The sequence below is a fragment of the Lissotriton helveticus genome, chromosome 1_1 (genome assembly GCF_964261635.1).
Source record: "Lissotriton helveticus chromosome 1_1, aLisHel1.1, whole genome shotgun sequence".
NCBI lineage: Eukaryota > Metazoa > Chordata > Amphibia > Caudata > Salamandridae > Lissotriton > Lissotriton helveticus.
Window position 1 is genome coordinate 1,312,345,727 of NC_136057.1, and position 16,006 is coordinate 1,312,361,732.

General features: G+C 46.9%; 1 protein-coding gene across 1 annotated transcript in view; it reads right to left on the minus strand.

Moving 5' to 3' along the window:
* Window positions 1-5,045: 5,045 nt before the first annotated feature.
* LOC144763953 (prostaglandin F2-alpha receptor-like) overlaps window positions 5,046-16,006 on the minus strand; it is a 34,930-nt gene continuing 23,969 nt past the window's right edge. The window contains exon 2 of the mRNA XM_078650019.1: window positions 5,046-5,381. Within this exon, the coding sequence (XP_078506145.1) occupies window positions 5,046-5,381 (336 nt within the window). The remainder of the gene's footprint in view (window positions 5,382-16,006) is intronic.

Consider the following 16,006-nt stretch of genomic DNA (forward strand, 5'->3'; position numbering starts at 1 on the left):
GAAACAAATTGACAAGAAAACCAAGACAGCCTGATACCAGATCACTCTCCGAAAGAAAGTAAAACCATTCCTCCCAAAAAAAAAGCAAATTTGGCACACCCATAGCCAGAACACCATAATGAAGATACGTCATCTACAAAGCCATCAAAACCGGCACTCCCACCTGCCCAGCTGGCTGACCAGAGCTCGCCACCCTCGAGGCTCTTGGAACACCCACAGCCAGGACACGTCACTCTGAAGACTAAGAATGCAAATGAGGCAACCAACACGTGTCTCCATGTATGCACCCCGGAATTCAAACAACACCCCTGTATCAACCAGGACCGCCTAATGATATGCCAGTCTAGTAAGGGGCTGAAGCCAGCACTACATCACAGCGCAGCAACAGTCCACTTCCGCTCTGAGATACCAGCTATCGCTCCAGCTACCTCTCGGTGGTATCTTTGCCTAAGACTATGTAGATATGTCCACTAGGTTAACGCTACAGAAATACCACACACACACATTCGTGCACACAGCAAGTACAGGGCCCAGGCCTTTGCCAGCGCAGAGGCCTGAGCTTCCCTGTGCCATGCCTCGGGGCTGTGGTGGAGCCTTTCGAAGCAGCCTTTATTCATTTTTTCGATGTGCTTGGGAAGTATTAATTTCCCATCTAATTCAGTGTCAAAACGTGAACCGTGGCTGTGCTAACAACGCAGCGCTAGGAAAAAGTGAGTGCGTCCCAAGGTGCTGCGAGGCAGCGGTGACAGCATCGCCCAGTTATTTGGCAAGAGCCTCCTGATCCCCCGGCCCATTCACTGGGGACGGGAGGGGCGGAGGAACAGGTGGCAAACTGCAGAGTGAACAGACCTTTTCGAGCGGATCTGCAGGGGCACCATTCTGTGCAGGCGAGGCTGATGGACAGGCACCGGGGAGGGAGGGGGGGGATAAAGCTGCCCCCCACGCACACACTCCGCACAATCCATCCAACGGATAATTGTAGTAATTGGATTTGTTGCACGGCTCAAGGGGAAAAACAAATGCTTGGGCAGAAAAGGGGAAAAGAGTGTAGCAGTGAGAGTTTAAGGCAGGGCCATTACGGAGACAGCAGGTGGAAGGGGCACTGGGGTCGTCCAGAGGGTGTGGGAGTGCCCACCAAGAATACGGACACGTGCAGCACCAAGATGCGCGACTGTTTAATGCACACAGGGAGCCTGTGGCCAGCACACCGATACCGCTGCAGGAAAAAGTTAGCAAAAAGTTAACGATTGAAGGTAGATTTTCAACCAGACTACAGAGGCCTGTGGCGAGCTGCGCGGCTAGACGGCTAGACGGCCAAAGGAAGGGGGAGGGGGGGGGGTTGTGTAGAATGCCAAACGCATGCGGTGAGGGTCCTAGTCCATTAGGCGTCGTCTGTCGCAACACATTCCCCAATCCCAACCCAGGTGCCCCAGCACTCACGCCGCTGCAGCTCCTCCTTCCTCCTGTACGTCTCATACCGAGAGGCGAAGCGGGCATTAACTCGAAGTTCCGAAGACTCAGGCATGGTTGAAACGGAAACAGCGGACATGCGCTTAGCCAATCGGCGCACAGAGATAGGCAAGCTCCGCCTTTTCCGTCCAAGGAATGCTGAAGGATGGACTGAACTTTGTGTCAACAGCCACAGACATTAAAGAGAGACAACTTGGGGCGATAGTCACAGACCTACAGTTTTCGACATAGAAAAAACACTACACCGGGACAACCGCGGAGTGCAAGAAAGAGGACGCCTGCTGTTATCAAGAAACAAAACACTTACCGCAACCTAGGAAAGAAAATACTTTTCTATTTCCAGCACAGAATATGTGAGGAAAGTTGCAAATAGAAATAGTACACGAGGAGATATTTTTTTAATTATTCTAACTCCAGCACTGTAACATATTCGAGGGAAGTTAAACAAGTCAGGTCCCGGGCCGGCAGCCAATCACAGCGCGGCCCGGGGAATGACGTCACGGGGGTGTCCCGGGCCGGCAGCCAATCACAGCGCGGCCCGGGGAATGACGTCACGGGGGTGTCCCTGGCCGGCAGCCAATCACAGCGTGGCCCGGGACACAAGGGCGGGACTTAAAAAAACAGTTAGAAACGCCCCCGATTCGCGTTCTGACCAGGAAAGAGTGACGGACAACAATGTCTTCCAATGGCTAGCCTCCATTTATGGAGCTAGCCAATGAAAGACAGAGGCGGGACCAAACCCCATATGTAGGATCATAAGATTTCGCCCTGGGTGGAGCAACTGCTACGCAGTTGCAACGGCCAGGGCGAAACCTAAAAAACAACGATTTTCCGGACCTTCATATATATTTATGCTTTAGATTTGACATGATGGTGATGTGAAATAACATCTTGAGGTATATACCTGTGAAAATGTGTTTTAGAAACTTTTTATGTCCATTTAGCAACTATATAGACACTATAATGAAATATATGATCTTATGAAAAATTACAACTTAAAAAGAAAACCTTTTACCATTATCCCATATATCAAATCTCTATTTATTTATTCATTTCATACATATTTATTATACTTCAGAAAGTTTCTTCATCAACATATTTACGAGCATTTTAGAGATGATCTTGCGCACATAATTTATACAGATGATGTTTGGCATATGGGATACTTTTCGTACAAGATTGTATGCATGTGCCACATAATGAACAGCTAACGCATTTGCACTTTAATTATAATTGTGTGTATCTGGGAAATCCAAATGATAAATGACACTCGAAGGGAGCCCCCCCCAACGTTTTCCTCAGTTATTTCAAGTGTATTTATAGAAATTCGTCTAGTCATTCAATATAGTTGGATGAAATAATGTTAAAATGTTTGCACTCATAGATATCCTTTATTGAAATAGGATTGCATATATGTGTGGGGTTGGAGTTTTTGGTTTAAATGGTATGTGAATCTGCACTTTGTAGATGGCCTTTTGCACAACCTTTACTGCATTGGCACTTTTCAAATAAAATTGAAAGTGGTTTTCTTTGATGTAAACTCTCTGTTAATCCATCATTTATAGAATAGAGTACTATAATTGCAGTCTTCTTTGATATAAATTCTCTATGAATCCATCTTTTTTTAGAAAAAAGAATACTTTACTATAATTGGGAGAATTATCACTCTTTTTGTAATGCATATGAAGGAAGGAAGCATTTTGCCTCGAGGCATTTGCACTTTATTCATGTGTGGATCTTCTGAATGCATTTTCCTGAACTTGGACTATATCTTATTGTGTGTCATAATGAGAAATCAAGTACTTTGCGGTGATTCGGACACATCTGGTTAATCCACTGAATCGTGTTAAGGAGAAAAGGTTAAGTATATCGACCACTCTTCAAATTGCTGTCAAATAATTGATTCACCAAGTTTGAGAAAATGTAAAATGAAAAAACAAGGGCACTTTATGAAAAAAGCATGTAAAAAGAAATGTTCTAAAATGGTGGACGAGAAATGACAGTCTTTTGTAAAAAAAATTATACGGACTAGTTGTATTGAGTTATGACAACGGGAAACGTACTATGGCGTTATGAACACTTTAAAAGGACACTCTAAACAGTGGGACTCTGTGGTCCTGTGGAAGGCAAAATGCCAAAACACGTAGACTGCCGTCCAAACTCATAACAAGCTACAAGATTGAGTGGACCCTCAGGGGCCCCACATTGGGCCAGTCATTTTATAAGCATAGTCCAGTGCTGCACCTGAGCTGATTCTTGCCAGATTATTCCACAAGCACACATTCTTTATAGACAGGCGGTAGCTAAAGCTATAGTGGGACGTTGTTGTAATAGGGCAGCAATAGCGATCTCTGATCAGAGTCCTGGGTTGGTGCAAGCACTGACACATGGTTTATGGACCAAAGCAAGTAGAAGGACCTTGTTTCTGTGACTAGTATTAGGTTTTGTCACATTAGTAAAGTACTTGGAGGACAGCATCTTATTGTGTTGGTTGATTGTCGAGTTCTGAGATCTTGCCCCCTACACTCCCACCTTGAGGATCCTTTGACCGCGTGCCCTCACTAACCTGAGAGTCAGGTATGGAAAGGGTGCACTTGGCATGGTTTGCAGAGCTTTAGTAGGATGGACCCCAGGACTCCAGTGGCAAATAGCCTCAGCCACCACAGTTGAGGCCCTGTAGCCCTGTCTGCCCGGTGGCCCCCTGAATGGGGTCTGACATTAGCATGTCACAGCCATCCCTGCCCTATTTGAATATGACTAACAGGGAAGGACAGTGGTGCTTCAACCCTCCCCCGGTCAACGTGGATTACATGGAGCTCAGAAGCACTTGGGTGTGCCCAACCTCTTCAAACACAAGTGAAGTCACCTAGTGATGATGCCAAATACCACACAGACTGGAACTAACACATTCTGTGTGTTTAGCTCTTAGCGAGCTTATGTAAGGACAGCTTGGATAATGTCCTCTGCGTTCCTAGCTCCAGGAGATCCAGGAATCCAAACTTCGAAAACACTAAAGAGACACCTCAAATATCCCCATAGTCTTGCACACACCCAGTTGAGCACAGATTAGGGGGTTCTGCTCTTGCCTGAAATGGTGAATGCAGAGATCAATGAATATGTATGATTGATGTTCTTACCCTGCACTCGCATCAAGAAGTTGATGGACCCCTACTAGCGAACACAACAATAGAGTCAACATGTGTTGCCCACTCAGCTTGAAAGACTGCATGGGACTTGCACAAGCCAGTGAACACTACAGGGAAAACCCCACATAAACCTTGGATCCTCAGACAAACAATTCATGACACACCCCATTGTCCTCTCATAATCAGATGAAGTTTGCAAGAGATGCCCAGTAGTCACATATTTGGTGTGGACAGTTTTCAATCATACATTGTCCTACACAGCTGGATTGTTAGGCCTAAGAGCATTCATATGGGCAACTTTGCAGCTATTACATAGCTGCAAAGTTTCCCAGGTCCATGCATGATGTGCTGCTCCAGTTCAGATTTTTTTCTTGGAATTTCACGCATGGACTGTGGAAACTTGACTGGGCTGTACAGACCAGGCTGAGCTCAGCATGTCCCTTTCATGAAATCGGTGGCAGGGATTCGCTGCGGCAGTGCCTTGGTTCCACCAGTGTGGGTCAAGCGACTGACGCAGCTGCGGTCTCCACTCTGGAAAGAGCTGACCTCCCAGCGCTTTGTCCTGCTTGGCTTCAGGTCTGGCCGCCGCATCACCATGCTGTAGACCTTCCTCAGCACGGCCCGCCGCAGCAGGATGTACACCCAGGGATCCAGGATCTGGTTCCATGACGCCAGGCGCACCCCGATTAACATCAGCCACTGATTGCGCTCCATTCGGTCCATGCGCCCACTGCGGACGTAGTTCACAGACATCATCACAAAAACCTGGAAAGAGGAGAAGGAAAGACGAGAGGTTAGGGATTCAGCCTGGGCACTTCTAAAGGCTGCGTTTATCCTTCAATAGCTCTTCACTCTGCCCCCTGTTGCCTTTCCCCACCCCAGCACTTCCAAATAGCCCAAGACCTAGCAGGGCTCCTATGTTATCAAGTCAACAAGAGGAGCTGTAACTGTAAAGATGTGGCACTATACCCGAACATAGAGACATCCAGGTTTTAGAGGACAGTTGAAGAACCCGGGTCAGGTGCCTTGGAACAGCAGCTTGAGTGACACAAGCACGTGACCTATCCCCACAACAGGAACATTGAAGCCTTTTCCACCCAGGTGCATGTCGCTGCCTGCTGGTAGAGAGGCGAATGGTGTAATGGGGCGCCATCTTCTGATGGGTGGTAGACTACCATACAGTGCTTAATTTCAATGCAGAATCCGAGTTCCAATGGCCTGTACGCGCTGCTATTTTTATTTTGAATGTTTATGATTAAACTGATGTGCTTTGCGGGGAAACAGATGGACAGCGCCACCATGTGGCGGACTATCATAGGATAAGGGCTGGTGTTAAGAAATAAAGTGCCGGTGCCGAACACTGGCAAACACTGACACAAATTAAGCATATACACTGCACAGCTGTCAGGCATGCAACGCCTATTGGGCTAAAAGGGCTTCAGCCACCTGTTGTCTTCTCAGCCAGGGCTGTCGCAGCACGGAATGACACAGAATCCTCCTGCTGCCATTGCCTGCTCTGGGCTGGGGCTGTGAGACCTCAAGGACCGCCTCATCAAAAGTGCTTTGCCGGCCTTTCAAAAACTATTTGGGAGGCTTTGTTTTGTTTTTCTTTTACTGACAGGGCTCTCTCTAGTCCCCGCTCTCACTCCCCATTTAGTTTATTTGCAAGGTAACTATCAAGGCTACTTTGTCGACTATGGAAGAATGCAAAAAAGCAGTTTTGCTTTGAGACATTTGCTGTGCCTGCACTGTGCTTACCATATGATGTCCATACCAGTAAGGCTCTAGGACATGCCCGAGGTGGGACGAGGGCGGGCGGAAAGGGAGGAGCTGGGGCTAGGGACGGCAGTTAGCCGTTAGCCCAGGAAGAAGAAGGACGCAAATAAAGGAGCTGATACCCTGTAACCCTGTGTCCGTGTGTGTGTATATCCTGAAGGACACTACATCTGGCGACGAGGCCGCAAGCTCACACGTGTGTGTGCATCGGACGGCTAACTCAGTAACACGTCCGCCATGTGGCCCGCCCGGAGCTCGCCCCGCGTGTGTGGAGGGCTGGAGTGTCGGCGAAAGAACCGGAGCTCGCCCCGCGTGTGGGGGCTGGAGCGTGTCTGAGGGCCTGCCTACTGGGAGCCCACCCCGGCGGCAACTAACATGGAGCTCGCCCTGCGTGTGGGGGCTGGAGCGTATACTTCGAAGCGCCTACCGGGAGCCCACCCCGGCGGCAAAGACAAGAGAACAAAAAAGAAATAAACCATCTCACCTGGCGCGGCATCCGTGTCTGCAAGCGTGGAAGCGGTGAGTGAAAGCAAGCGCGAAGGAACGCTGTGTCTCCGGTGAAGAGAAAGGCCAAATCTTGTTGCACACGAGATTCTCGCAGCGGCCATTTTGAGGTCAGGCAAGATTGTCCAATCCCCTGTTAAGGATCATTGGCGGCCATTTTAGAGTCAGACGGAGAACCTGAACTGCAAATAAGCACTGGCGAGTGCAATGAACATAGTAAACAAGCACTGGTGAGTGCAACGAAGATAGCAAACAAGCACTGGCGAGTGCAACGAACATAGCAAATAAGCGCTGGCGAGTGCAACGAAGATAACAAACAAGCACTGGTGAGGGCAACGAAGATAGCAAACAAGCACTGGCGAGCGCAACGAACATAGCAAACAAGCACTGGCGAGTGCAACGAAGATAACAAACAAGCACTGGCGAGTGAAACGAAAATAACAAACAAGCACTGGCGAGTGCAACAAGTGTAGTAAACAAGCACTGGTGAGTGCAACGAAGATAGCAAACAAGCATTGGCGAGTGCAACGTACACAGCAAACAAGCACTGGCGAGTGCAACAAAGATAACAAACAAGCACTGGCGAGCGCAACGAATAGCAAGAAAGGGTCGGTAAGAGCATTCAAGAACAGAAGAATAGTACAATGACTGACCCAGCTACCATAGGTATGTTGGGGGCCTAATTCCTGCGCCGCCCCGAGCCCCTCGCTCTTGAATCTGGCGGGGTATGGGCCTGCGATGGCAAGAATGGATAGAAGATTTCACGGACTTCATGAAAGGGTCGAAAGTATCAGATGCCGAAGAAAAGTTGCTTGCACTCAAGAACCTGGTCGGCAAAGAAGTTGGACAGATCATAAAAGAACTGCCTACTGAGTCTGCTGGGTCCTATGAGAAAGTCTGTGAAGCGCTAAACCGCAAGTTCCTGCACAAAAAGAACGTTGACTAAGAGCGGTACACCTTCAACCTGGCTGCACAAGAGAAAGGTGAACAAATGGGTGTATTCGTCACACGCCTTAGACGTTTGGCGAAATACTGTGATTTTGACAAGTTCTCCACTGACGACACCATTCGACTGAGGATTATAGAAGGTTGTCTTTCAGAACCGCTGAGACGCAAACTGCTCATGAAAAGCTACTCGCTGTACGAGATAGAAGAAATGACGAGATTAGATGAGCAAGCCGATGAACATGCGAAGAAAATGGAAGCCGGGAGAAGTGAGAAACGGGAACAAGCATTCAGGATGCAGTCTCGACAAGCGCATGGAAGGTCCCCACCTCAAGTGCGCTACTCCAGATCCAAGAAACAATACCACCAGTCAAGTAATGGACACAAAAGCACAAGCCACACCAAGAGACGATCAGACAGACAAATGAAATGCTACCGATGCGGATACGACTTCCCGCATGCAGATGCATGCCCAGCACTAGGACAACAATGCCGGAAGTGTGATAGAGACAATCACTTCGGAAGCATGTGCGGGACATTGCACAAGAGTGATCAGCGGGGACAGCCCCGGCAACATCATCCCTCAGGCAGTCGTCACCATGTCAGAGCAGTCCAGGATAGACAAGACTCATCCACTGGGTCGTCACAATCCAGCTGTCACTCTTGCTGGACATATCAATCTCGACGGTCATCATCAAGAGAATCCAGATCCCTCTCAGCCATCTCACAAGACCGAAACAAATATATCTACTTTGTGGTTGATCCGGATCGGATAAAAGAATATCCACGGCTAGACATCAGAATTGGTTCTCATCATACCAAGTTTGTGCTAGACAGCGGGGCGTCGCTAAACTACCTACCTGTAGCGGAATATCAAAGAATGAGGCCGCCTCCCAAACTAGTCAACGCCCACGTGCAAGTATATACGTGGATGTCTAAGAAACCACTACTGTGTCTTGGGAAGTTTGCAACCGATCTGTCATACCAGGATCACATGATACAAGCCTACATTCACGTCATCGAGGGACCTGAGGCAGACTGCCTCCTAAGCCTGCCCACTGCAGAACGACTAAAATTGATCAACCTATTGTACAAAGTGGATGACAAACCAGACATCATCCAAAAGTTCCCCAAGCTTTTCCAAGGCCTTGGAAAAATGAAAAACTGCCAAATAAGACTGCACATCAATGAACAAATCACCCCAGTGGCGCAACACCACCGGAAAATCCCATTTCCCCTGCAAGAAGCTGTGGAGAAGGAGCTCCAAGAACTACTAGATGCCGATATCATAGAGAGAACGGACGGACCTACACCATGGGTCTCCCCGGTTGTGGTAGTCCCAAAGAAAGGAGAAGCCAGCCGAGTCCTTCTATGTGTGGACATGAGAGCGCCTAACACGGCAATAGAGAGAGAGAGACATCCAGGCCCCCACATCAGTGATATGATCACGTCACTCAACGGAACCAAAATATTTTCAAAACTAGACCTCAACAAAGGATATCACCAACTAGAACTGCATGAGCGGTCAAGATATATCACAACATTCTTGACGCATCTAGGGCTGTTCAGATATAAAAGATTACGTTTTGCGGTGTCCTCAGCAGCAGAAATATTCCAAGAAACAATCAGGAGAACAATTCATCATATCACTCATGTACTAAATTATAGTGATGACATCCTATTATATGGAGCTACCACCCAAGACCATGACAGGGCACTAGATCGTGTCTGTCATGCACTAATGGAAGCCAACCTCACACTCAACAAGGACAAGTGTGAATTCCACAAGCCAACGCTGACATTTTTTGGCCACATATTCTCGGGAAATGGTATGAAACCAGACCCTGAAAAGGTAGCAGCGCTAAATGACACACCGAGCCCAGATGACGTTGGCGACGTACGATAGTTCCTAGGCATGGGCAGCTACTGCTCCAGATATATACCAGACTATGCCACAATAAGTCACCCCCTGAGAATGCTCACCAAACAAGGACAGCCATTTCAGTGGTCCACCCAATGTGAAGGGGCGTTCAGAGAAATCACGAAAGCTGTGGAGTCGGCCAAAAACTTGGCTTACTTCAATCCCAAAAAGAAAACTGAAATAATAGTAGATGCCAGCCCCGTAGGACTATGAGCTATCCTAGCACAATACGACAGAGAAGAAGACCAGCGACACATAGTAGCATACACCAGCAGGAGTCTAACAGACACAGAGAGAGCATACTCCCAGCCAGAAAAGGAAAGCCTGGCTGTAGTATGGGCATGTGAACATTTCCACATATTCATCTTTGGAAAACACTTCACCTTAGTCACGGACCATCAGGCTCTGACCACAATTTTTGGAAACCCTCGAGCAAAAATGCCACCACGGATAGAGCGATGGGGCCTCAGGCTACAAGAATATACATACACCATCATACACAAGCCCGAAAAAGCTGGAAACCCCGCAGACTACATGTCCAGACACCCCACCAGATCCAGCATATCAGAACAATCAATTGCGGACGAATACATTAACTTCGTAGTAGACCAAGCTAGACCTCCGGCTGTTCCGCTGGAAGCCATCTGTGAAGCGACACAAGCTGACGTCACCCTACAAGAAGTGAGACGTCGGATCCAAACCAAGAGCTGGCGGCACTCACAAACCAGTGAACAAAATGACCAAGAGATGGCAGCATTCAAACATGTCCATGACGAACTGTCAATAGCGACAAATGGTCTCATCCTAAGAGACACCCGAATTGTGGTCCCACGACAACTCAGACAAGGGGTCATAAATCTAGCGCACGAAGGACACAGGGGCATAGTAGCCACGAAAAGAGCACTCCGTGAGAGAGTCTGGTTTCCAACACTGGACCTGATGGTGGAAACAACACTGAAAGACTGCCCACAATGTCAACTGGTGAGCCGTCCAGATCCCCCTGCACCGCTACAAATGTCTCCACTACCGGAGGGTGTCTGGCAACACATTGCCATTGACTTCTTTGAGCCAATCAAGTCCGGCCAATATGTCCTGGTCATCATGTACGAATACTCCTGATTCCCCATTGCACAACTGTGCACATCCACGAAAGCATCTAGCACCATACCTATCTTAGAAGAGGTCTTTGCCACGTGGGGCATTCCTCAAGTGGTGAAGTCTGACAATGGGCCTCCATTTAACAGCCATGACTTCGCTGATTTTGCTCAACATCTCAATTTCAAACACCGGAAGATTACACCGCTATGGCCTCAGGCGAACGGAATGATCGAATGCTTCATGACCACGATCAAGAAAGCCATTCAGCAAGCGGAACTCACCCGGAAGAGCATTCAGACAGCACTAAACGAGGTATTACGAGCTTACCGAAACACGCCACACTCCACCACAGGCAAGTGTCCTGCCACCATCATGTTGGGACGACCAGTGCGTACAAGGCTACCAATGATGAGTCCCGCAGCGAGTGAACAATATCCCGACTCTGACCATGAGGAGATGGTGGCCATTGATAAGATAAAGAAAGAAAAGATGAAGGACTATGCGGATGAACGGCGACATGCCGCTCCCACTCAAATCCACAAAGAAGACTGGGTGCTGGCGTGGCAAGAGCAACACCGAAAGACTGACTGCCAATATCATGAGGTTCCTCTGAAAGTGATACAACAAAAAGGAACTATGATCACTGCGGAGACCAATGGAAGACGAATTACCCGGAACGTGACGTACTTTAAGAAGTGCAGCCCCAATGTCAAGGAACTACTGACTGAACCAAGAGTGGAGATAAGAGAACCAGAGACACTACCCAGTCGCAGTCAGGCACTGATAGAAATCACTGACGAGCGTGAGCGTGACAGTCCTGACCTCCAGTCGCGCGCCAGACGGGTCATCACAAAACCGTCGCGCCTGATTGAAGAACTATAAGCAGAGACAGTTGGCGACGGGAAATAAGGGGTGCAAATAGATGCTGTGTTTTGTTTTATTTTTGCTTTGTTTACAGAGGGGGGAGATGTAATGATGTCCATACCAGTAAGGCTCTAGGACATGCCCGAGGTGGGACAAGGGCGGGCGGAAAGGGAGGAGCTGGGGCTAGGGACGGCAGTTCGCCGTTAGCCGTTAGCCCAGGAAGAAGAAGGACGCAAATAAAGGAGCTGATACCCTGTAACCCTGTGTCCGTGTGTGTGTATATCCTGAAGGACACTACATATATCAATGTGCAAGGCTAAACTGTTAAGCATTTTACTTACTATTGTGTTCTGGGAAGCTGGAACAGTTTCTAATTTCAGGAATCCTTGCTTAAATTATGTTGCACTCCTGTTAAGTTGTAAAACATTTTGTTTGAACAGGCACCCCTATTAGGGTGAACCAGATGACCCCTGACCATGGAGATTTGTATACATACTGCCTGTGTTTTCAGTCTTGAGAGGAGTCTTGGTGGCTGATGTCTTCCATCAGTCAACACACTTCCTCAACAAGTCTAAATAAATGTGTATTCTGGTATTACCTGAGTAAAGTGTTGTTTTTTTCTTCTACAGGCAAGAACAGCAGGGTGTATAGCCCCTGTTAGCACTCCCCGCCTAATCTACAAATACATAGTATGGGTCCCCTTCCCCACTTTACAGCAAGAGGGAGAGAATGCAAAATGTAATCAGAATGTAATCAAGAGAGGGACAGAATAAATATGAGAAAGATTTTGCCTTTCAAAATAAGAAATATATGTCTAAAATGAAAACCCAATTGTTAATAATACGGGCTTTACTTTTAGTGGTTTGACGCCATTCACAATAGGAGGTACTATTTAAATAGAAACTGAAAGTAAGAAAAGTTGTATTATGAAACTAGTGGCTAGATTAATCAACACTTCGTGCCAGTGCAAAGTCACAAAAGTGACACAAAATGTTGATAAATGATATACTTTCCAACGCAAACCTTGTTTTGCCCTGGATAGCTGTTTAAAAAGTAACACAACCTCTTAGGCCTACCCAACCCACTAATGTACCCAGCTAAGTCCCGGAGAGGGCGACTGAACGCAATCGCCCTAGGGGCAGCTACTCAGAATATACTCGCACACTGGCGGTCTCCCCAGCCCCCACCTCATTACGGTAGGCTCCAGAGACTGTGGATGGTGCTGGGGATGGAGAAATTGACTCTCACGCTGGCAGGTAGGGGGTCTGAATTCCCTGAGCTATGGCGCCCTTTCCTAACGTTGCTCATAACAGAGTTTAGAGAGCTGACCTGCCCTAGATACCTGCGACTATTGCATTTGATTGACACGCAAATACCACAGGTGAAATCTTCGTGCAAGACTCGTAGACCGCGATGAACATTACGATGCCTCACATTTCCCTTTCTATTGTTCTTGATTTGGCGGACGAGAGAGGGAGGGGGGTGGAGGGTGGGAATGTTGGGTTTCCCTTTTCTGTTGGCGTACTGCCTCTCTTGCACTGTTAACCATTTGGTCAAACAGACCCGCTCCATGCATTTACTAGAGTAATAACACTTACTGCGACACTTGTCTGTTTTATGACGATTCTGAGAGCTGGGGGTCGTGTTTTCAATTTTGATATGTGTATTTGAACTCAATAAAAAGATTTAAACCATAAAAAGTAACACAAGTACAGCTATGCACTAATTTGCATCAAAGTGCCGTTCCATCAGTGGTACATGGGCATTCCTATGCTACCACCAATGGTTTTTAAACAAAGCTCAAAGCAGTAGGGAGCCTGAATGTGTGCCAGAACTTTGGAAAAGAATAGCAGGGCCATTTCTAAATTTGATTGCTGCACTGCATTGCATGGCATATTAGTGAATCTCACCCTTACTTTTCAGTGGACAACATGTTTTCACTCGAAAGATCCCTAAAATTAACTTAAATTCATGTGTTGCACTACTTTGCTTTAGTTTGTGTCAAGGAGTCATCCCACATGGACTTTCCCAATCTAGCACTAATGTTTTTTGATCCAAAGCCCTCTCTACTACTACAGGTAATTAGGACTTTGTGCCAAAACAATTGCACCTTTCAGAGGCAAGCACGAAGTAGGAGAAATGTTTATATTTCTCCAAACTTTTCAAACTTTGCATAAGTGCTGCACTGTGCAGCACACCTGCAAAGTGGCAAACTTTATAAAGTTAGTCTAAACTTAGTCCCAGATTTACTAACATTTTGCATCGTGCGTGTGACACTTTTTTTGTCCCAAAGCGCAAAGTGCATGGCTTTATAAAACAAAATTTAAAAAAACTAGAGACAGCACATATTCTTTGCGTTGCGGATGCTTTAAATGAGTGAAGGATGGGTTAGTGGCATAACACAAAATGATGGGGCACCCCTGAAGAAAGTAAAGAGCAGCTTTTCCGAATATCTCATAGATATTCATTGACCTTGGTCTGAATGGGGCTGCCCTGAAATGTTGAGGGGACTGCTGAAAGTGTAGGCGCCCCACACCACAGAGGCTGCAGGGGCTTGTATTGTACATGTGGCATGGTTGTTCCAGTCCATCCACTGATGTATTTTGACAAAAAACTCGGATTTTATAAAGTCTGTAAACCTATGTTTGGATTTGAGATTATTTGAATCTCCCACAGGGAAAACATTCTTCTTTACTTGATAGTATACCGGTGCTCGATTTCCCTTTGGGTAAAAACGAGCCCCTCTCTTTGGTTTTCAACCTATGTTTGTGCCAAAATAGTGCGCCAATCTTAGGCTGTCTTAACAAGGAAAAATATCTTTATTCCTTCTTGTAAGTTCCTCTTTGCATTTGTGCTGCATTCTGCAGCACACATACACAGACAAATAAACCTCTAAGAATAGATTTGGTGCAGGAAGGTATCTAGATTTCTGATTGTGAAAGGCCTGTCAAGAGTCTGCTGTTCTGCAAACTAATTCTTTCAACCTCCATACTGAGAGAGAGGTGGATACCCTACTGGAAAACACACCTCGAAGCTGAAGAAAAAGGGAAACCAAGGAAGTTTCGAAACTGAAACAATGGACTTTGACAAAAAAGGGGACTGGGGCCTGCATAGCCAGAACAGAACTACTAGACAACATCGGCTGCTTCATCTTTATTCCAAAGAAATATCTAAGGGATCAGCAGTAAAGGCATACAGTAGATGACGAGGCCAAGGGAAGGCTACACTGACTCACCCACCTTCCACGCCACTGAGGTGGGATAGTGGGAGCAGAACCTGGATAGTTGGGCATTTTCAGAGGCGGCAAACAGGTCTACAACAGGTCCCCTGAACCTTTGGCATAATCTCCTGAAGATAAATTGACATATGGAAAGATTTTGGGAGGATGGAAATCTCCTGCTTAATCTGTTTATCTATGTGACCCCGATGTGAGAAGCCCTTGTAGTAAGATGCGATTCCACCCAAGCATCTACCATTAGGGCTCCTAGTCAGAGAGAACATGATTGAGGTCCTCCTTATCAGTTCAGATAAGCGCGGTCACTGTATTGTTGGTTTGTAGTAGACCATGGTGCCCCTTCATTTGATGCCGGAAGTGACAGAGATTTATATACTTTAGACAGATACCTCTAATGTGAAGAGTGCCTGCGGCATGTCAGTGACCAGGATCCTTGAACAACAGTGCCTCCAAGGTGGTAACCCATCTAAAGGAGCTGACTTCCTTTGTTGACACCATCAGGAAACCTACATGAAGTGGAAAACCTCTTGTTAAGGATTCTGGGTTCAACCACCAGCAAAGCTGAGGATGTAGAGAACTTGACATAGGTATCAACAGGCCGTGTTTCTGAGACTCTGGATTCCAATGATGTAGACTATGAAGTAGAAGAAAGTGAAGATGCAGATGTACTCAAGGTTCTGTAAATATGCAAGAGGTTATATGTCCCTGAACTTTCAAGAAAAGTCTGGCTGGAGCTTGACTGAGAGATTTTAGAGTGGTCCTTAATCTTTCTACTCTGACTGCAGGTAGATAAAGCATATATATGTAGAAATGGGCTCCAAACAAAGTTCTGTTTTGAGATTGCTCTGCCTGGCATTTTGGCAGATTCAAGAGAAATCCTTGCAGTGTCAGACAAGAGCGAAGAGCTCCTATTCCTGTCAAAGTCCCTTCTGTAGAACAAGCATTTAGCAGTCAGTCATCCAGACAAAGGAACATATTTTCTAAGTCTGAAAATGGGGAAGAGTAAAAATGGGTGCCGCCATCTTGGTAAAGACTCTTTAAACAGAG